Below are 21,280 nucleotides of genomic sequence, written 5' to 3'. Positions count from 1 at the left end.
GGTCAGACTGAAGAGGGCGGGCCTCGGACCGCGCAGGCGCAATTGTGTGCCGGGTCGCCAAGATGTCGTTCCCCAAGTACAAGCCGTCGCGCCTGGCGACCCTGCCCACTACCCTCGACCCAGCTGAATACGACATATCTCCGGAAACTCGGAAGGCACAAGCCGAGCGTTTGGCCATAAGATCCCGGCTTAAACGGGAGTACCTGCTTCAGTACAACGACCCCAGCCGTCATGGGGTCATCGTGAGTGAGGGGCCAGCGGGTGGGAATCGAGGGGCCAGAGTCGGGACGGTCCCGTCGGGCTGGGCAGTTCAGACCTGACAAGGGGGATCACGCCGCGGAGCGGTCACCGTTCCCGAAGAGTATTTTAGACATGGATCCTCTTCCAGGCCCAGAGAGCAGGCCAGTTCATTAGCCCTTTGACCTTGGGCAGAGAGCTCGGTGATCAAGAGCTCTGGATTCACACCGTGCTGGGTTTGAGTCTCGGCTTGATCACTTCCCGCCTGAGTGATTTTGAAAAAGTTGTTCAGCTCTGCTGCTTAGCCTCGGTTTTCCTGTCTGAAAAACGGGGATAATATAGTATTTCCTATCTTATGAGGCTGTTAGGAGGATTAAATGAAATAAGGCACGTGACCAGCCAGCACGATGGCTTGTGATGAGTGTTCAGGAAATATAGGGGTGTGTGTGTGTATTTTTTTTAAAGATGTTTTCCACTTTTCAGTTCACATTTATAGCAATACTGCTCTCTTCTGAAGGAAATATAGTGATTTTTCGGTTTATATCTTTTAAAGACCCAAACACCCTACAGCTTGCTGAAGCTTTGGGCTTTGGAGTCAAACGCCAAGGCACTATGTACTAGCAAACTGTATGACTTTGTGCAATATCCCTAAGCCTTCTGAACCTTAGTTTTCTAATTTTCATATATGGAAATGGTAGTACATTCTTTATAGAATCGTTGTGAGGTTAAATGAGATAGTCTGTATAACATTCCCGGCACATAATACATGCCCAGTAAACTAATAGTTATTATTATTTAAGAAGTGTGCTTTTAGATTAAAAAAGAAAAAAGACTTTTCCCAACAGTTGCATTGGTGTTCTGTAGGAATTTTAGGAAGTTGTGAGAATTGAAAGAAATTTACAGTGTGCCAGGCACTATTGAAACTCTTTCTGAATGATATTCAAATATCACAGCTCTTCAAAGAGTTAAGCTCTATTACTATCCCCATTTTACAGATGAGAAAGACTACATGGGAAGGACAAGTATGTCATAGAGTGATATACGTTAGCAAGTGATAGAGCAGAATTTGAACTGTAGTCTGTGTAACCCAAAGCATCTCTTAACCATTTGGCTATATTGTCTTCATCCAGAACCTCATTTACTTGGGAGAAGGTGAGAACAGAGACATTGATTGTATACATACTCACACGATTGGGTTTGATGTGCTAGGTAGTAAGATGTAGTTAAAAAAAAATAGAGACTTTGAGTCAGACAGAGCTGAGGTTTAAACTCCAGATTTTCTTTTTTCCAGTTCTGTGACCCAGGGCAGTTATAGTTTTGCTGTGTAAAACAGGTTTTACACCAGCCTCACTGGTTGTTCTGTTAAGTAAATGAGGGCCTGACAATTATATATTGAGCAATACATGGAAATTCTTTGCCTAATGTCTAAGAATGATTGATTTAGTGAATAAATAATTGCTCAGGGTCTGTTATGTACCAGGTCCTCTTTTAGATACTGTGGTAACAGTGGAGAACAAAGCAGGCAAAAGCAAAGACTCCTGTCCTCATAAAGCTTTCTTTCCAGGGGGGAGATAAGTAATAAGTTAAAAAATTAAATCATTTAGTATATTAGGTAATGGGAAGTGATAAGAAGAAAAATAAAGCAAGGAAGGGGATTAGGAATGTGTGTATATAGTAGAGAGGGAAAGCAGCTGCAGTTTTAGAAAGGCACAGGAAAGGCCTCACTTGGAAGGTGACATTGAAGATCTCAGAGAAGTGAGGGGAGGGAGCTAGCCATTCCACTCTCTGGGAAAGTAGCATTTTAGTCAGAGGGGACATCAAATATGAGGGTCCTTTGACAGGAGTGTGCCTGGTTAATCCCCAAAATACTGAAGAGACCATTGTGACTAACATGGAGAAAGATGAGGGCAGAGTAGGAAATGATGAGCTGAGTAAGAAAGTTACCTGGGACTAGATCACACCAAGCCTCATAGGCCATTGAAAGAACTTTTCTGAGTCCAGTGTCCCATAATCAGGACTTACATTTTAACAACATCTCTGGCTGCTTAGTAGAAAAGAGACTATGGAGGAGCAAAAGCAGGAGCAGGGAGACTAGTTAGGAGCCTTTTGCAGTAATCTAATTTCTTAGTTGATGGTGGCTACAAGGGTGGTGGCAGTGGAGTTGGTAAGAAGTTGTCCGTTCTGGTTATGTATTGAAAGTAGAGCCAATCAGGTTAGCTGGCAGATTGGATATGTAGTGTAAGAGAAAGAGAGGACTCAAGGATAACTCCAAGGTTTTTGACTGAAGTGAAGAATGAAGTTGCCTTTTACCAAGATAGGGAAGAGTGTGAAAGGATCAGGGATGAAGGTGGAATGGCATATTGGCAAATCAGTTTGGAATACATCATGTTTGGCATCACATTTGCCAATTAGACAATATGTCAGCATTGAGCAGGGAATGAGATATGTCTGCAGTTCAGGGTAGAGGTCTAGGGCTGGAGGCATAGTTTTGGGGAGTCATCAACCTATAGGTGGATATTTAAAACCATGTGACTAGAGATTATCAAGGGAGTGAATGTAGATAGGAAAGACCCACAAGGTCTGAGGTCTATATTAAGAGACTGGGGAGATAAGGAGGAAGAGAGCGAAGGAGACTAAGAGGGAATGGCCAGAGAGTTAGGAGGAATGCCAAGCTGGTGTGTGCCCTTGAAGCCAGGTGAAGAAATGATTTCAAGAAGTGGTGTTCATAGGTTTCCCTGGTGACGCAGTGGTTGAGAACCTGCCTGCCAACGCAGGGGACACGGGTTCGAGCCCTGGTCTAGGAAGATCCCACATGCCACAGAGCAACTAAGCCCGTGCGCCACAACTACTGAGCCCATGCGCCGTAACTACTGAGGCCCACGCGCCTAGAACCCATGCTCCGCAACAAGAGAAACCACCGCAGTGAGAAGCCCACACACTGCAACCAAGAGTAGCCTCCACTTGCCGCAACTAGAGAAAGCCCGCACCCGCGCGCAGCAACAAAGACCCAACACAGCCAAACATAAATAAATAAAATAAATAAATTTTTTTAAAAAATAAAAGAAGTGGTGTTCACCATGTCACATGCTGCTGATAGTCCTTTGGAAGTGGAGTGGTGTCAAAGAAGGAGAACTGTCTCCCACAGCAGGTGTTTTGGAACCTCTTTCAACAATAGTACCTCGTTCAATGAACTATGGTCATGGAGCTGTTGGTATTTTTATGAAATGAAATGTCTGTTTCTGGAAGACAGATCTGGCAGATATTACGTGTAGAGAGGTGACTGGTAGAGAATTCTGGCATGAGAGAGTCATTCAAATGCATTAATAGCAGGAAGGGATAGATACAAGAATAGATAGATATATTTATCCTTTCAGGTATAGAGCTCAAATGTCCCCTTGAACCTGTATCTTGTGTCTTCACCTTCTTTACTGTCTCTGCAAAGAGTTTGACAAACAGTTTGATTTAAAATGTTACTGTGAAAGATCCAGTTTAATTATTTATGTCCTACCAATCATGACTTCTTGGCGTTGGTTAAGACCTTGAATGTTCTCCTCACAGCTTAGTATTAAAGCTGATTTCATTTGCTTTTTTTTTTTTTTTTTTTCCCCAGTAAGCGGGCCTCTAACTGTTGTGGCCTCTCGCCGTTGCGGAGCACAGGCTCCGAACGCGCAGGCTCAGCGGCCATGGCTCACGGGCCCAGCTGCTCCGTGGCATGTGGGGGTCTTCCTGGAAGGGGCACAAACCCGCGTCCCCTGCATCAGCAGGCGAACTCTCAACCACTGCGCCACCAGGGAAGCCCCATTTACTTATTTTTATCTATCAGTTAACTGGAGCAAATAATTTTGTAAAATCATTAGGGTATTTAGCTAATTAAATTTAATTACGTATTTGGGGTAGATTTGCTATTTTTACATAGTTATTCTACTATAAATATATTAAAATTGACAGTTACTTTTTTTCTTAACCAAGACAATCTGATTATTTTTCTTTAACAAACTTGTCCTTTCAAAAAACTATTTTAATAATGTGAAATGTACTAATTTTGCTCTTAAAATACCAGCCAAGTCAGCTTAAAAAATGTAAAGTTCAGAGTTAGCCTACATCTGTCTTCCTCTTCCTGCAGTTTATTTGTAGCCTGGAAAGACCAGTGTGGGCATAGCATTAGAAAAGGTCCTGGAAACAAAGTTCACAGTGTGAGAGCATATGAAATCTGTTTGTCCTCATTGGAAGTACTGTGTGGTTCTGTTCATCATACTTCAAGAAAGACAGAGAAGCCAAAAACAATCCAGAAAAGAATAGAAAAAAATGATTAAAAAAAAAGTGCCTTCTCTGACAGCTTAAAATGATTAGGATTCTTAAGTCTTAAATAAATAGGAAGCTGAAGGATGATATGAGTCTTTTAAATTCTGAATAGGATCATCAGAGAATTATTCAACAAATACTGGAAATGAAAGATCTTCTTTGAAGCTATTTAGGAATATTTGGGGTATACCCTTAACTGCAGAAGAGAACAAAGGGCATCTCGTGCTTCTCCACAAAAGTCCTGATGAGATTGTTTCTTAGTGTAGAACTTAATTTCCTGTATCTTTTGTTTTCATTCATTTTAGGAAGATCCTGCCTTGATTCGTTGGACCTATGCAAGATCAGCAAATATCTATCCCAATTTCAGACCTACTCCCAAGACCTCACTTTTAGGAGCTCTGTTTGGAATTGGGCCCCTCCTCTTCTGGTATTATGTTTTCAAAACCGACAGAGTAAGTATTAGGACCTTGTGTTTGGTATCTGTGTGATAGGTTCCCTCTGTGCCGGCTGCAGCTCTCCCTCTTGATAATTCCCATCTTGTCTTTCTACTCTTCCTTCAGTTCCTCTTTTATCTTTATTCCTTTCCAACTGAGTTAAAACAGGAAGTTTCAATTATATGTTTAGTTTTATTGCTTTATTGTTTCAACTCATATAGAAATATACTTCTTATAAACTACAATTGTCTCTGGGTCTTTCAAATTTAATTTAATGGGTACTCTAGAATTTAAAGTAATGAATTGGTCACTTTAAATATCAAGACTTGAACTTAGCTCATGAAAGAGTTTTCCTGGTGTGTTTTATTTATTTTTGTTTTGTTTTCCTGGTGTGTTTTAGATTAGGTAAGGAAATTATATTGTGTGTATTAAGCAAGAGAATATAGAAATAACTTCAAAAGTTAATTTCTTTTTTCTCATTGGATGTACAGAAGTTAAACTTTTCTATTCTGATTAATCTTTAGATGTTATCTTTGCACATTTTTGTATTTATTTTGTTTGCTTTTAAAAGAGATGTTTATTGGGTTAAGTATTAGCAGAATACATATATCACTTAGTATGCTCCCTTTCTGCATGAATTCCAGTTATGTTGGCCACATTTTGTGAATTAATGTTAAAATATGTTAATACTCCAACAACAGAAAAGCCAAAGCAGCCTGTGGTGGGGCTCACTGCCATCAGAGGCCTGGGTATGTGACTGCACAGAAAGCCAAGCTAATCTTTGACACTAGACCACTCTGATACTAGGTCCCCAACCCCAGCCCCCAGGCCTCATGTTCCTATCTACACTGGAGCCCATCCATGTAGCTCTGCCTTAAACTGGCCAGTCCACTCTCCTGGAGTGTATATATTTTGATTATCTGATAAACTGTTGCTTAACAGAAAGGTAGGCCACACTTACCTAGAAGGTATTTACATTTTGCTTTCAGTGTATGCTATTTAGTGGGGTAATATAATTCTACTTACTAAAATATAGGTGTTTTTCAATAGGAGTGTTTTCTCATCGTCCCTTTATTTCTTCAGATTATTACTTCCTCACTCATACTCTGTAGGCTTTAGACAATAGGGGATTGTAATTAGGCTGGGAGTGTTTCATTCCTGTTTTTCAGAGCTATACCATGAATTGTGCCAGAATGCATTGTTTTTAATGTACTTTTTTTTTTTTCTGTCTATACAGGATAGGAAAGAAAAACTTATCCGGGAAGGAAAATTGGATCGAACATTTAACATCTCATATTAAGTCTGGCAATGATGACTATATGTACTGTTGTTTAAATGAATCTATTAATCATTAAAAAGTTTTTCTTTCTTAATATTACTTTGATTCAACAAACATTTGCTGGACGCTGTAGAACCCCTACTTTGTAAGAGTTCACAGTTTAATGAAGAAACAGATTCATGTTCATTCATTCAGTCATTCAACAAATGAGTGTCTACTATGAGCCAGGCATTGTGCTATTGTGCTGAGAATATAGCAGTCAACAGGACAACTTAGGCCCTGTGCTTAAGGAGTACACACTCTGACAACTGTTTATTCAACAGTTGTTATTTGAGTGCTTATTATGTATCTGGTACTACTTAAAACCTAAGCTGTCATCTGGCTCCAGCCCCAGTGGTAAATGCAGCAGAACAGTTACAACCTTGTGGTTTAAAAAAAAAAAGATAGCGATTGAGGAAAGTGATGTTGGCAAGCTGATGAAGAAACAGTTCTGTCTAGGGAGATGGCATTTGATTTAGGCTCTAAAGATCACAGGGGCTGACAGAGCAAAATAGGAGCACAAAAGGGCAAGGTGTGTTGGCTATGGCTACATTGGGGGCCACTATGGGTGAGAAGACAGGGAGGGTGCAGGCCATGCTGAAGAACAGGTAAAATGGTCACATCTGGGCTAGAATCTTAGCTTGAGTTTAGCATTTGGAATACCAGGCCCCCCTTTCATCATCTATGGCATGGAGATAGTAATGCCTACTACCTCATAAGGTCATAAAGATGAAAATGAAGTAACAGAGTATTTCTCAATAAAAGCTACCCCATGCTTTGTAGTTTAGTCTTGAAACAGTAGGGTGACAATTTCATCTATGAAGACAGTACAATCAGGTGCTATAGGAAGAACAGCATGCTCTGTGGGGCTGGCTTACATGAGTATATTGCTTTTAACTTTCAAAGCATATTCACAACTATTGTCTCATTTGATCCTTGTATGAGCCTGGAGTACCCCAAAATGCACAGCCTGAGAGAAAAGCTTGTATGTAGATAGTTTATGTTAGGAAGTCATCTGAAAGAACAGGTGGGAGACCGCTCAGAGTGAAACAGGTTGAGGGAAAACCCAGTGCTGTATACCATTTTACCTGTGTTCTTCAGCATGGCCCCCACCCTCCCTGTCTTCTCACCCAACAGTGGCCCCCAATGTAGCCATAGCCAACACACCTTGCCCTTTTGTGCTCCTATTTTGCTGTGTCAGCCCCTGTGATCTTCAGAGCCCAAACTGTGCTCTTGCCCCGTTGCCTCTGGGGGTAATGGGCTTAATTCTTATAGGGGCCTTCTGAGGAGCTCTGTGGAATGGACACAGAATTTTACCCCCAGACACGGGAAAAGTGAATATTTACGTACTAGCTCTTCTCCCTCTTGGTCCAGAGTTATCTCAGGCAGTTAATTCCCTTTTACTCCCAGGTATGGGCATGCCTCAGACTGGCTGACTGGGTTCTTACTGGCATCTCATGGAGGAGGAAGCATAGGGCAGAAAGTGGGTGGTGTGCTGTGCAGCTGAGGTGAAGTATTGTCCTGTCACACCTGCAGGCAAATGAGAGCTGCAGCAGCAACTGGAGTAAAAAGATGGGCCAAGGGGAAGTGAGGCACGCACAAGAGGTATACTATTTCCTCATCCCCTCCATGCACTGCTTGGATCTGTGCACACATTGAATCTAATCTGCAGTGTATCATTCAGGGTGGTAGTCAGGTACAGTCTTAACCGGAGGGTTAGTGGAACAAGCTACAGTCTACACAGTTGTGACTGGTCTGAGGCCTAGCTGATAATCTTCATCTACCCCTACCATGCTGTGGATTTCCCTTCTCTTGGCCATAACTTTTGCAGATCTAGATTGCTTGCCTGAGTCACCAGGACCTTCATTTCCAAAGGCCAGAACCTTAGTTACTCTAGCATCATCAGGCCTTTGTTGCAGCAACTGCCTGTTTACAGTTGTCACTGGACATGAAAGCTCTAAGATAAGCCAGTGAATCCCCTTGGTGCCAGGCATATCCCTTTCTGCCCCCGTTGTGTAGCTGCAACCCTAGCTCCTTGTAATCAAGGTCACTTAGTGCTGCCAGTGTGAAAACTTTTTTTTTTTCTTTTTGCTGTTTCCCAGGTACAAATGGCCAGGAGATAGTCATAGCTTCAAATTAATCCTGTTATCAAATTATCCTGAAATCCTGTTATACTATGATTTATAACAAATATATATTCTGTCTTGGTTTCTGGCACAAAGCTTCTAAAACCCTTGGGATTTCCTAAGTGATAAAACAGATAGAGGTATCTTTTGTTATATTAATAGGCGAGTTTTGGGCCACACCTGAGGATGGGGGCTGGCTGCCTGGAGAACCAATCATGTGATTAGAGAGTTGGAACTTTCAGTCCCACCCCTCCTTACCTTTATATCCCTGCTCTGCTACTTACTGGTGAAGTGACCTGGAATGTATTTAAATTCTGTGTTTCCTTATCTTTAAAATGGATAGACTAGTAAAACTTATATTGTTATTAAACTCATTGTTTAATGAGTTATTACTCATTAAATAAAATATTTAGTGGCATACATTCAGGTCTCAGTGAGTGTTTACTATTATTATTATTTTTTGACTGCATCAGGTCTTCATTGCTGCATGTGGGCTTTCTCTAGATGCGGTGAGTGGGGGCATCACACTCAGAAGTGATCTGGTGAGAACACCAATTACACCTCATCTGAGCACTCAGTGCTGCCATTTGTCTGACTGATGCTGCTAGGGGCACTGGGCACAGAAGCCCACACCGGTAATCTGCTTCTGTTGGCCCAAGAAATCAAGTTTGTTACCAGTACAGCCGCTGGAAAGAGTTCCTCAAGGCCGCTGTATCTTCCCATCCCTTGCTCCTAAGTCCAGGGTATCTGATTGGCTGAGCCCAGGTTATGTGCGTGAGTTCTAGCTGCAAGGGAGACTGAAAAAGCAAACATGTAGTATGTTCAGCTCTAAAGCAGGTAAGGTAAGGAATTCCCAGACATAAAGTGGTTCAAATGCTGAGCATCCAAAAAAATGTTAGTTCTATACTGAGGAAGGTAACCAGGAACAAGATCATAAAGCCTTTATCACAGGTAAGGAATTTAGACTTCAACCTGATGACAGTGGGAGCCTTTGAAGGTGTTAAGCAGGAGTAACCTTATTGAATTTGCACTCCTGGAAGATCCTTCTGGATCCTGGAGGAACATCTTGGGGTAGGAGAGGCTGGAGGATGACTAGTAACCAGGCTGTTGTAAGACTTCAGGCCAGAAATTATTTTCAATTTTTGAGACAGCTCTCAGTGCAGAACAAAGCAGCCCCTGCCGATCCCAGGATGACTCATTTAGATTTGAACTTGTCGAAAGCTTCATGAAAGGCTAAATATATTATCTCTATTAGTTCCCCTTTAGGCACATGCATGAGGAGCCAGTGTTCTTAATAATTCCTTTTCCTTGTATGACATCCCTTCCTCTCTCTGGAACAATATTCCTTCTCTAACAGGCTGATTTGTTTAAGTACTATGTCTTTTTACCCTTTATTATGGATCCTGCCTGGAGAAAAAGATTATTCATGCTCTGATCAAAATCCCCTGGGTCCAGTCCCTGATTTATTTTTCTTTTTCTTCTTTCTCACACCTGGCACACAGTCTTCTCATAACTTTGGGGAAGATACAGAGTATTGATTATCTCTACAATCATCAGGATCGTTAATGGGGTATTTGAAGAGATTAGAGATCTGAACAAGAAACTGTCTTGATCAAATATGTGTGATTTAAAAATACGAACAGTACTTTAAAATTAGTAAAAACATAATCCTATGAAAACATTCAAAGATTCTGAATTTTCGAAGCTTCCAGTGCCACTTTCTACCTTTGTGTGAACAAACAATTTTATCATGTTTCTATTATAGGACCTATTCGTACCTATAACTATGACTGTAATACATCTGATAGTTCCCTCTCTGGCTGCCTTGTTTACTGCCATTTCTCTAGCTGAGCTAGAGGTGAGTCCTGCTGATAACCACTGTGGCCTGAACAGTGTCATCTACCTGGAGACTCTTTATCATCCAAAGAAGGTGCAGTGAGCATCAATCTTATGGCCAAGTTTCAGGATTTATAGGATTAAAGTCAAGCAGAAAGTCTGACATCTGATCTCTGAATGCCCCTGGAGATGGATGGCTGGTGAAACATCTGAGATTTCTGGAGATCCCCACATCCACTCTTCTTTCAGTTCCTTGAACCCACGAGGCTTTTTCTTGGAATGCTCCTTTTCCCCAGTCCCCGCCAGCCCAGCCCTACTCTTCCAATGACTTGCTCTTTCCTATCCTTTAGGTCTGGCCTAATGTCACTTTTTCAATGAAGACCTTCCTCTAAAGAAAGATCTCCCCATCCCACCTGTCATTCCCATCTCAGTTCCTATTTGTTTTCTTCTTTGCCTGTTTCACAATTTGTAATTATATTGTTTGTGTATTTTGTCTCCCTGTCTAGAATGTAAACTCTGTAAGGGCCAGGACCATGTCTATCTCCTTGACGACCTTGTAGAACTGACAGATTTAGCAAATAAAAATACAAGCATATCAGTTAAATTTGAATTTCAGATAAACTACGAATAATTTTTTAGTATAAGTATATCCAAATAATGCATAGGACATATTTATATTAAAATTATTTGTGATTTATCTGAAATTCAAATGTAATTGGGCATGTTGTATTTCATCTGGCAACCCTAGTTCCTAGGCCCTGACACATAGCTGACTCTCATTACACATTGTTAAATAAAAATTTGGTAGCAGCAAAATTTGGCAACCAAGTGGGGGAAATGTTAAAACTACAGAACTAAAGTAGTGAGAAATACTGCTTCCCATACCTTTCTGTTCTGTTGCCTGTCTTCTTACTCCAGGAGAAGCTAATCTCCTGGTCCAACCACATGGACTTCCATTCCTGGGCACCACAGGCCTGCCTCATCAAGGCCTGATTATGACCAACTGCCACTTTCACAGAACAGCAGCAAGTATTTATTGAGTAATTAAGCTGACAGAACTTTCCAAATACATCTCTATAAATGTTTGAGTTCCTTGACTGTGAAAAAGTTAGTTCTCATTTTAACCAACCTCCTCCCCCAATACTGCCAAAGAGCATGAGATTCTAAAGGAAATCACACAAATCCATTCTCAATTATGGTAGCAATGCTCCAGTCTCAATTAGTTCCTGCAGGGTTCCTGGAATTGGGGGTAAAGTGGCTCTTGAGAGGTTCCCAGCACTTGTAGTAGTTCTCATCCAAACAATTAGAGGTCTTCAGACCCCACTTGGTGACGGCCATACTTAGAGAAGACTCAAACATAAATGCCTGTAGGGAATGAGGATGGGGACAAGAAAGAAGAAGTGAGGTGGATAATAAAACACATTTGATTAGATGTCAAAAGAGACGATATGAGTAGGTAGAATCTTTGAATAATAAATCATGTGTGCTAGCACGGTGAGGAGAAAAACTCAAGCCTTGGGTTCTGGCTCTGGACCTACTACTTATAAGTGGGTAGTAGCTTGTGCAACATCCTTAACTTCTCTGACACTCAAGTTTCATTCTGTAAAATGGAACTGGACACATAAGCATCACATTGTCCTTGTAGCATCATGGAGCTAAATTTGCTAGATCCAAGGGCAGAGGTGGGAGAGTCCTAGGAATATTCTTCTCAGGGGCCATTACTGTGGCTATGTCCATGTGAGGGAGAACATACTTCCCAATTTGCAGATGAGGAAACTAAGGTTCAGAGCTGGGAAATGACTGTCTAAGGTGATAGTAGTAAGAAATCATAGAGCCGGGATTTGAACCTTTCTTTTGCAGGACTCTGACCAAGAGATAGACTGAGAAAAGGAAAAGAAGGAAAAGAGAGAGTGAGGAGGAGGAGATGGGAAGAAGGGAGCAGGAACATCTGTAGCACTTTTAAAAGTCCTGTCCCAGAAGGTTCTGAATGGTGGGTGTCCTGCTATGTTCAGGCAGGTTTCATCTGCAACAGAAAGAATATGCAAGTGCCCTGTGCATCCTAGACATTCCAGCTTCACCATTGCTGATTTTCCGACTCACTATGGCTTAAAAAAAAAAGAAAACCCTACAATTCTTATGTGCTCATGTTGCTGGAAATTTAAAAAATATACATGGACAAAAGGAAGATAAAAATTGTCTTTGTGCCACAACTCAGAGAACCCATGTTAATATCTGGTGTCTAATATACATTAACTTCTTTTTGCCTAAAACAATGGAGAGGGACTTCCCTGGTGGTCCAGTGGGTAAGACTCTGTGCTCCCAATGCAGGGGGCCTGGGTTTGATCCCTGGTGGGGGAACTAGATTCTCTCATGCATGCCACAGCTAAGAGTCTGCATGCTGCTACTAAGAAGTGCGCATGCCGCAACTAAAGATCTCACATGCTGCTACGAAGATCCCATGTGCCACAATTAAGACCAGGAGCAGCCAAAATAAATAAATAACAAACAAATAAATAAAATAATAAATAAATACATATTAAAAAAATAAAACAATGGAGTTGATTGTCTCTGCCTGACTTCCCGTGACAGGCTTGATATGAAGACCAAATAAGATCATATGGAGGTGTTGTGCACATTATAAAGCACTATTCAGATATAAAGTTCATTATTAAGGCCATAATTATTGTTGTCTCTTTGCTTACTACTTCTTAGGAGCCTTGCTGTCTGATTAGAGTAACAAAACTCCATCCCAGCTGAGCTATGAAGACAGTATTATAAAGTTACTTTATTCCAAAGTGGTATAAGGATAAGGCATATGGATGAGCCTGGATCCAAATTATGTAATGGGAAATGGTGAGGGAGACCCAGTTAGGTCTAGTAAAGTGTTGGACCTTCCTTTGCCAGGTGGTCTGGGCTCCCCTCCATAGGACAGCTCCTTCTCACTAGAGCTCCAAGCCCTAGACATTCCCCCAAATCTTGTTCCTCATAGAAACAGCCCTGTCTTGTGCCTCACTGTTGCAAAAGCACTGCTCCCTGGTAACACTATCCAAAGCCAAGTTGGGCACTGAAGGTTACTAAGTGGTAACTCTGGGGTAGCCTGTGAACTTCCAGGAACTTTCAGAGGTAATAGCTTAAGATTATCAATATTTCATAGAGCTCTTGCACAGAGATGAAGAGGTTCTACAGAAACCCTGCAGAGGCCCTTGCAAGGGGAAATGGAGCCGAGGTCCAGCAGATGGGACTCGCACCCTGCCTCTGCAGATCAGCTCCATCAACTATGGTCCTCAAATTGGAACTGCAAGTAAACTGCGTTGGCAGAGGGACAGATAAGCTCTCTGATTAGGTAGTTTGCAAGCTGGGCATGGAGTCAGGCAGGTCTGTGCTATCGATTTTAAAGTCAGGTGGCACTGAAGGCATTTGTTTGAAACTTTAAAGCAAATTTACATATGATTTAGCAAAAAATTACTCCTTGTGGTCCATAAATTAGAATGCAAAATAAAATGAATCAAGTACCGCAACCAACTGCAATTGTGTTCAGCCTCAGTGTTTACAGCATGACACAGGAGGAATACAAAACAGGTTTTAAATCCCATCAGCTTCATCCCATGCCAAAGGAGAGCAAAAGAAAATGAGAAAACAGTTGAGAACTGCTGCTCACAATCTCTGACTATAGTCAGGCAAAGGTTTCCTTGACCTTCCCGGGCTTGAGAAACTAGCTAAAGGTGACATCCTGTATCCCTTGTTCCTGTGGCCCTAGAAGATTACTTCAAAAAGCAGATGACTCTGAGACAGAGCATATATACAGAGGGCTGCATACAGATAAGGGAAGACTCCTCACATAGTATTAAAAATATCCCCCCTTATATTTGAACAGTGCTGTACAGTCAGCAGGATTAAATTACAGCCACTGGCTGGGTTGGATGCCCTGCCTATTCTACAGATGGAGAAAATGAAGCACAGAGAAGTTAAGTGACTTACTCAAGGTCACACAGGAACCAAGAGCTAGAATTTGAACCCAGGTCTGACTCCAAGTACAATACAAACTCTTTTTACCCTACCACATCAGGAGTCTAGTATATACACTGGGGTGCGTGCATACACACATGGGAACATACACATAGACACTCACTCTCCTCTCCTGACTCCTTCTTTGTGACTTTGGAAAAATAAAAAATAGCCTCTCAACAAGGTTGGGGACCCCAGAGGCCACTAGAGCCTCACATCTAACTTGCTTACCATGGTGCCATCAGCAATCCTCTCAGGTGCCAGCTTGGCTTTACTGGCCTTCTCAAAGCAGTCAGCATCAGGCCCATGGGGCGTCATTGGGCTGTGCAGGCTGCCTCCCCCTGGCAGGAACCCACCTTGCTTTGCCTCATAGTGACCTTTGATGAGTCCCATGAATTCACTCATGCAGTTCCCTGGGAAGGTTGAAACAGTATTATTTTTATTATCCCAGGCAAGGCCCCCAAACACCAAGACCTCTCAAACATTATTTCCACAGAATGTCAAGAAGATAGAAAATCTGATAAATTTCATAGAAATAATAAAGAATATAGATAGACAGGAAAACAACTGCAAAACATTCATTAGTATGGAATTCTTGGTAGGCAAAGATCTACTCCATGGCCGTGTGGATTATCAGAGGTCTTAAGTTCCACTGCCTGGATGAAATTATGCTAGACCTAAAGAAAATCAGGGCCCAGACAAGAATTTTAATAATAATTAACATGCAAATCATAATAAAGAAGGGGTGTACTCCATCATCTAGGCTTACAAGCCCCATATAAAAATTATCCTCTTTCTCAGATCTGAATCCCTTCCCAAATAGCCTCACAGTCATAAAGGGTATAACCATATTTCTGGTTACCAAATTGGAAAATTGAAGTGATGTGTGTGTGTGTATGTGTGTGTGTGTATGTGTGTGTGTGTATGTGTGTGTGTGTGTGTGTGTGTGTGTGTTGATGGAAATGTGATGTAATGGAAAGAACCCTGGACTTGGAAGCCGTTAACAAATTTTTTCTGTGTGAAAAAATCTTATTATCTATAAAAACTAATCCATAAATACTATATATTCTAACAAATATCTTCTATATCTGAATCTAATATCATCTTATTCTTTCATTCTCCAAAATGCTTCTTAGATTCATTCTTTTTCCATTGACATTCTCTTCATAGAATCTGAAAATCTTAATATTGGAAGGTACCCCTACTTCTACTCAAAACAGAAATATTCTGTATATCATTCCTGACAGATTACCTTCTGGGCTCTGCCTGCATGCCTCCTGTGAATGGAAGCGCTCTACTCAACAAAGGAACCTATCATATTACTGAAGACTCTGGGTGTTAGAAAGTTCTCCCAAGTTAAATGGAAATTTGCTTTCATATAAGTTAAGTATACTGGTCCCAGTTGTGCCTCCAGAATCAACAAAATTTGACAAAAAACACCATGTTTCCGCTTTTTCAATCTTATGTTTCTATTGAAATAAAGCTCTTTATCTAGAGCAAGAATTAAAGAAATATAACACCTGGGTGAAAATCTACCCATCTATCTATCCATCCATTCATCTGTCCATTCTCTACCCTATCCATCTGCCTACCCGTCCAGCATATATGGACACTGTGCTAAGTACTATGATAGAAATGAGTAAGAAACAGCCTCTTTAAAGTTCTTCATAGTCATAGTCATAGTCATAGTCATAGTCTGTCTCATCAGAGTGCTGAGAGTGCAAATCTTGGACAGAAAAGATATGGCATTGGCAACCCTTGCAAAGCCAAACATTTGACATGATAAATGCTCCACCCCCTTCCTTACATGTGAATATAGCCAAGTGCCAAAATACTTGTGGAACTGCCTAAGCAGCCATACCCATCTTGCCCAGAAAACAAAATGTTGCTGCAGGTCCCTGCAGAAAAGGTAAGACCCAGATCATAGCTCTACTTGTTTCTCCATGAAGCAGAAATAGAGGAAAAGAAGCAACTGTAAGCATAAATTGTCTATATTTTAAAAGCAGTTCTGTTCATGACTTAAATATTCTGTCACACTCCTTGATCTAGTATGTATTCTCAGGGTCACCTTCATGGCTTAATTTTGAGAAGAGAGCAAGACAGAATTCAACTTTGATCTGAATATGAATTTAGGTAGCAATGATTTGGTGATGACATTTCTACATCATTTTCTGTATTTCAAAGGACACTGGGAAGGTAGACCTTGCCTTTTTGATTAATGCTGAATCCAGTTGACTAAGGTGCATTAAGTTGATTGGAGGCGGGCTTCCCTGTGGCACAGTGGTTAAGAATCCACCTGCCAACACAGAGTACACGGGTTCGAGCCCTGGTCCAGGAAGATCCCACATGCCATGGAGCAACTAAGCCCGTGTGCCACAACTATTAAGCCTGCTCTCTAGAGCCCACGAGCCACAACTACTGAGCCCACACGCCACAACTACTGAAGCTCGTGCACCTAGAGCCCATGGTCCTCAACAAGAGAAGCCACCACAATGAGAAGCGCACGCACCACAAGGACAAGTAGCCCCCGCTTGCTGCAACTAGAGAAAGCCTGTGTACCGCAACTAGAGAAAGCCTGAGTGCAGCAACGAAGACCCAATGCAGCCAAAAATAAATAAATAAATAAATTTATTAAAAAAAATAAAAGATGACTGGAGGCAATATTTCTACAGAAGTCATTCTCCACTTCTGTAAAGTCACATCAAAGTGGCAAAGATTTTGATTACTGCTAAAGCATTATTTTTAATACATCTGGTAAAAATAATTTCTAACTCAGGGTTCTGGGGTTTTTCCAACTAACTCAGGGCAACCATACCTCTCTGAGATTTATCTATCCTGGGCCAAACTTATTTGAGAGTCTTTAAAAAATATTAGAAGAGGCATTTCATGAGGCCGTTTGTTTCAGGCAGTCTGAACTACAAACTAAAATCAAGCAGTGGACTGAGAGCTGTAGCACAGGAGTGAACCTGGGTGGGGAGACAAGCCCCAGGCCAGCATATCTCAACATGTGGTCTGTAGACCTCCTGCATCAGAATCCCCTGACTTGCTACTTCAAAACACAGATTCTGAGGTTCCATCTCAACACCAACTAATTAAACTCTCTGAGAGTGGACCCCCGGGAAATTTTTTTTTTTAAAGTCATTCTAAGTGGTTTTTATATCCCCTAATGCTCTTAAAGTGTGGTTCCTGGAACAGTTGCATCAGCATCCCGAGGGAACTTGGTACAAATGCAAATTCTCAGGTCCTACCCTGGACATTCTGAAGCAGAAATTCTGAGGGTGGGACCCAGGAATCTGCATTTTAACAAGCCCTCCAGGTGACACTGACACATGCTAAAATTTGAAAACCGCTACCTCAGGCACAAAGAGCAACCTCCATATAAGAACTATGTGAAATAGTGAAGTATCAAGGATTAGTATGTGACATACAGGCTATAATCCAGAGCAATTCTCTTGCCTTGACAACAGGCCCTCTAGGGGACTAATTTCCAGGAGGAGAACAGTTGGGACCTGTGATGAGCTTGATATTCTTTAGAAAGGACATAGTTTGTTACATCTCTATTCACAAAGTATCTGGTGTCCTTGAAGTGTTAACCAGTTTCCTCCTTTTCAGATGGTATCACCTGAGAAAGGTGATGCTGACATCTGACCATGAAGTGATCTTCTTCCATTCTGAGGGCCTTTGTTCTCCACCTTCTACAAATGCCCAAATTGCTTATTTAGTCACTGTTGTATCCTGTTAAAGTGCTGGCACCTGGGTACATATAGAGCGGCGCCTCAGGGACAGAAAGCCCTGAGGTTAACCAAAGAAAGGGGTTTGTTTTTTAGAATGTTCCAGCTGACATGCACCTCAGAGTCTTTCCAGAACCCTATGTACAAAAATGCAATCTCCAGGAAGTAGAATTGTGCGTTGACATTTAGGTTGGGTTTATAGCTAGCTACTGCACAATTAAAAATGCCAGCTTCATTAAGTACAGCCATGAGGTACCTTATTCATTCTTGGCGATGCATTCACTTATTAAATAAATATTTATTAGATGCATATCATGCACTGGGCACTGTGCTAGGCATATCCTTTAGTGCCCATGACTATCTGGTCTGGCATCGGACTGCCTTCATTAAATCCTGACTCCACCACTTAACTATCTGTGAGGCCTTGAGCAAGTTACTTAATCCTTCACAGCTCAGTTTCATCTCTGGAAAAAAAAAAAAAAGCGGCGGGGGTGGAGGCAGATAATGATACTACCTACCTTTCACAACTGTTATGAGGATTGAATGGGTTAATACTTTTAAAGAACTTTAGAGCCATAGGAAATTGTCAATAAGTGTTCACAGTAAGTAAAAATAGTATTAATAAAATGAAGAAAAATCATAGATTTGGTAAGTTCTGTTCTAGACAGCAACTGCTTTGCAGAAACTGCTTCCAGAATAGGATCCATCCCCTAGTGTGGACTGCAATCTGCTTTACCCCTCCAATTATTATTGGAGAAGGCACATTTTATTGGCTCTTGAACCAGACTTAGATAAAGAACTTTCCCAAAACAGCAAACTAACCAACAACATCCCACGGTTCCTCCTCCCCTTACACCTAAAATGTAAAGAAACATCTTGCTTCATCCTTTACCAGCCTATGTGCCATTCTTCAGGGCCAGAGGAACTGGGCTCTAGGCATTACACATTTGTTTCCTTCTCAGAGTCAACATGCCACTGCCATCCCCACACAAGTTGTGGTGTTTAAGTAGCTAAAATTTTGGGGGAGCAGCACTAGGTCTGGGGAGGCAGGCTTTGAACTCCAGCCAGGGCAGGGCATCCAAAAACACCTCTGGCAGCGTTCTCCGTGGGTAATGCTCACCACTCTGCCGTCTCTTCGGTTTTCAAATGTAACTTGGCAAAAGACTTACTGTGATAATAAGGAGGCCTGAAGGTCTTATCAGCAACTCCCCATCGCGGTGGGAAGATGACAAAATCAGCGATGGCCACTCCGGGGCGGACAGACTTGGCAGTCAATACCGTGAAAATGGATGGGTCCTGTGAGAGAAAGGACAAGGAAAGCCTGAAGACATGAGGAAAGGGAGGTGACTGAACAATGACACACATCACCTATGCATGAAGGGGTTTTTGAGTGAAACTATAATTTCTGATCAAACCACAGGCCAGGCTAAGAAGTCTGGGCTTGTCATCGAGGTGTAGTAATCACTCATTTGACTTTCCCCTCTTGCTGTGCTTGAAGCAAAATGAATTAACACCAGCTAAGGAGATTCTGAGCAGATTTTTCACCCTGCTGAGCCCTCATTTCATGTAAGTACTACCCTGTGGGTCTGACAACAAGCAGTGCATGCCTCCCAACCTCAGGTCAGAGTGACCAGAGCTGGGATGTGCTGCAGGGAGCTCTTGGCAGAAGGGGTGCTCAGAGTAAGGTGCAAATAGAAATAAAATAATATCCAAGGGTTGGTATAGATGTAGGATGTGCATCTCTTTGAAGGAATCACAGAGATTCCAGATGGTATCCTCATTGCTTTCTTACCCTCGTTTGACTCTCCGGTCTAAAATGCATCACTCGTCTGGGTGGTGGTAGTGTAGGGGAAAAGGGAATAGGTGGGGGGACAATATTATGATTTATCAAGAACTTTAGAATCCTTCGGTGGAAAGACTGAGATTCAACTTAATGGCAATCAATGATCATGTTTGCTTTCAGATGCCACATGAGGGTCTGGGATTCAAAGATGATTGAGCACTACTCTTTGCCCTTTAGAATCATTAGTGGTGGTGGTGTGTGTTTGTGAGGGGGACTGAAGGGTAATAAAACAAGTGCATGAGTAATGAATCACAGCAAGGTGCCAAGGGCAATCTAGCATTACAAATAGAGAGCCAAGGGGGTACAGAGTGCCTATCTCTACTGAGAGGATCAGGGAAGGCTTCAAAGAGGAGGTGACATTTGAGGTCGGACCTGAAGAATGAAAGGAGAAAGAAAGAAAAAGAGAGGGAAGGAGGGAGGGAAGGAGGAAGGAAGGAAGGAAAGAAGGAAAGAAGGAAGGAAGGAGGGAAGGAAGGAAGGAAAGAAGGAAGAAAGGCAGGAGGGAGGGAAGGAAGGAAGGAAGGTAGGAAGGGAAGGAAAGGAAGAAAAGGCAAAAAGGCATTTTAAGCACAGAAAACAGGAAAGATCAAAATGTACAGAGATTTTGTTAAGAGGCAAGAGAGCTAAAGCCCAGAGTGCACTGGCAAAAGGGAGAGGGGCAAGAGGTGGTACTGGGAAATGAGCCCAGGGCCAGATGGCGAAGACCATCAGATACCATGCTTCAGAGCTCAGACTTAATCCTGAACCACAGGGAGCCTGCAAAGGTTTTCTAATGCTGTGATAGAATGATCAGGTCTGAATTTTGGGAAACAACTATAGCAGCAGTACAGAGGAGATTGGGCATGTGTAAATGCAAGTCAAAAAACGCTTTATGCTGTGAAAATGAACACTTCATCTGTCATGAGAAATGATCTGAAACAAAGAAAAGGTAGCAAAGCTCAAATAAAGCTCTATCAGTGTCTCAGGATCCTTTTTCTTGCTGCTTTGGGCATGATGCCTCATTTTCTTTTCCCTTTTGATTTTATTAAGTGTTGCTGCTCTTCAGAAGGGTAGTTTTGGGCCCCTAGAGGTAAGCTGAACTGGCTCAGAGTAATATTTCTGTCTCTGGTTCTCTCGCTTCTGCTCTAATTACCCCTCCAGCTTGTGGGTTAAGTTAATCTATTATGCAAAGTGAACTTTCCCCCAGGATCTCAGAAGTAGCACTTTATCAAGAATGTGGGGCCTTGGGGGCCTGCACTGTAGGCTGGGGACCTATTTGTAGTCCCCTGATTGACTGAAAAATATGACCGAGTTCATAATCTAGAATTTCTTTGGTTTAAATTCAAGCACCGAACATCATGAGTAACTGTAGAAGAGGGCTGTCTGTTCCATCATGGCTAAAAAGAGCTGGGCGTGGAGGCACTGGAGTGGGCAGCCAGAGCAAGCAGACTCTTGGTATTTATGAGCAG

General features: G+C 41.9%; 2 protein-coding genes across 2 annotated transcripts in view; one reads left to right on the top strand and one right to left on the bottom strand.

The window, feature by feature from the left end:
* The first annotated feature begins 3 nt into the window (after nucleotides 1-3).
* Nucleotides 4-8,839, top strand: NDUFB4 (NADH:ubiquinone oxidoreductase subunit B4). The gene is made up of 3 exons (XM_059065426.2): nucleotides 4-242; nucleotides 4,845-4,991; nucleotides 6,211-8,839. The coding sequence occupies exons 1-3, from the start codon at nucleotides 63-65 to the stop codon at nucleotides 6,271-6,273; spliced, it is 390 nt and encodes a 129-aa protein (XP_058921409.1). The 5' UTR covers nucleotides 4-62; the 3' UTR covers nucleotides 6,274-8,839.
* A 2,427-nt stretch (nucleotides 8,840-11,266) lies between these two features.
* HGD (homogentisate 1,2-dioxygenase) overlaps nucleotides 11,267-21,280 on the bottom strand; it is a 43,600-nt gene continuing 33,586 nt past the window's right edge. Inside the window, exons 12-14 of the mRNA XM_059065423.2 lie at nucleotides 19,159-19,285; nucleotides 14,490-14,671; nucleotides 11,267-11,618 (exon numbers count right to left, since the gene is read on the bottom strand). Coding sequence (XP_058921406.1) covers nucleotides 11,469-11,618; nucleotides 14,490-14,671; nucleotides 19,159-19,285 — 459 coding nt within the window. The 3' untranslated portion in view covers nucleotides 11,267-11,468. The remainder of the gene's footprint in view (nucleotides 11,619-14,489; nucleotides 14,672-19,158; nucleotides 19,286-21,280) is intronic.

The sequence above is a fragment of the Kogia breviceps genome, chromosome 5, assembly GCF_026419965.1.
Source record: "Kogia breviceps isolate mKogBre1 chromosome 5, mKogBre1 haplotype 1, whole genome shotgun sequence".
Classification (NCBI taxonomy): domain Eukaryota; kingdom Metazoa; phylum Chordata; class Mammalia; order Artiodactyla; family Physeteridae; genus Kogia; species Kogia breviceps.
The sequence above is the reverse complement of the archived record's forward strand: the minus strand, read 5'-3'. Positions and strand labels throughout refer to the sequence as shown.

What these genes read in the sequence shown, in the direction of transcription:
- NDUFB4 (XM_059065426.2), top strand. Translation starts at nt 63, where the DNA reads ATGTCGTTCCCCAAGTACAAGCCGTCGCGCCTGGCGACCCTGCCCACT. An exon ending in CCAGCCGTCATGGGGTCATC is followed by an intron (nt 243 to 4,844) that starts GTGAGTGAGGGG and finishes CATTCATTTTAG; the next exon opens with GAAGATCCTGCCTTGATTCG. An exon ending in ATGTTTTCAAAACCGACAGA is followed by an intron (nt 4,992 to 6,210) that starts GTAAGTATTAGG and finishes CTGTCTATACAG; the next exon opens with GATAGGAAAGAAAAACTTAT.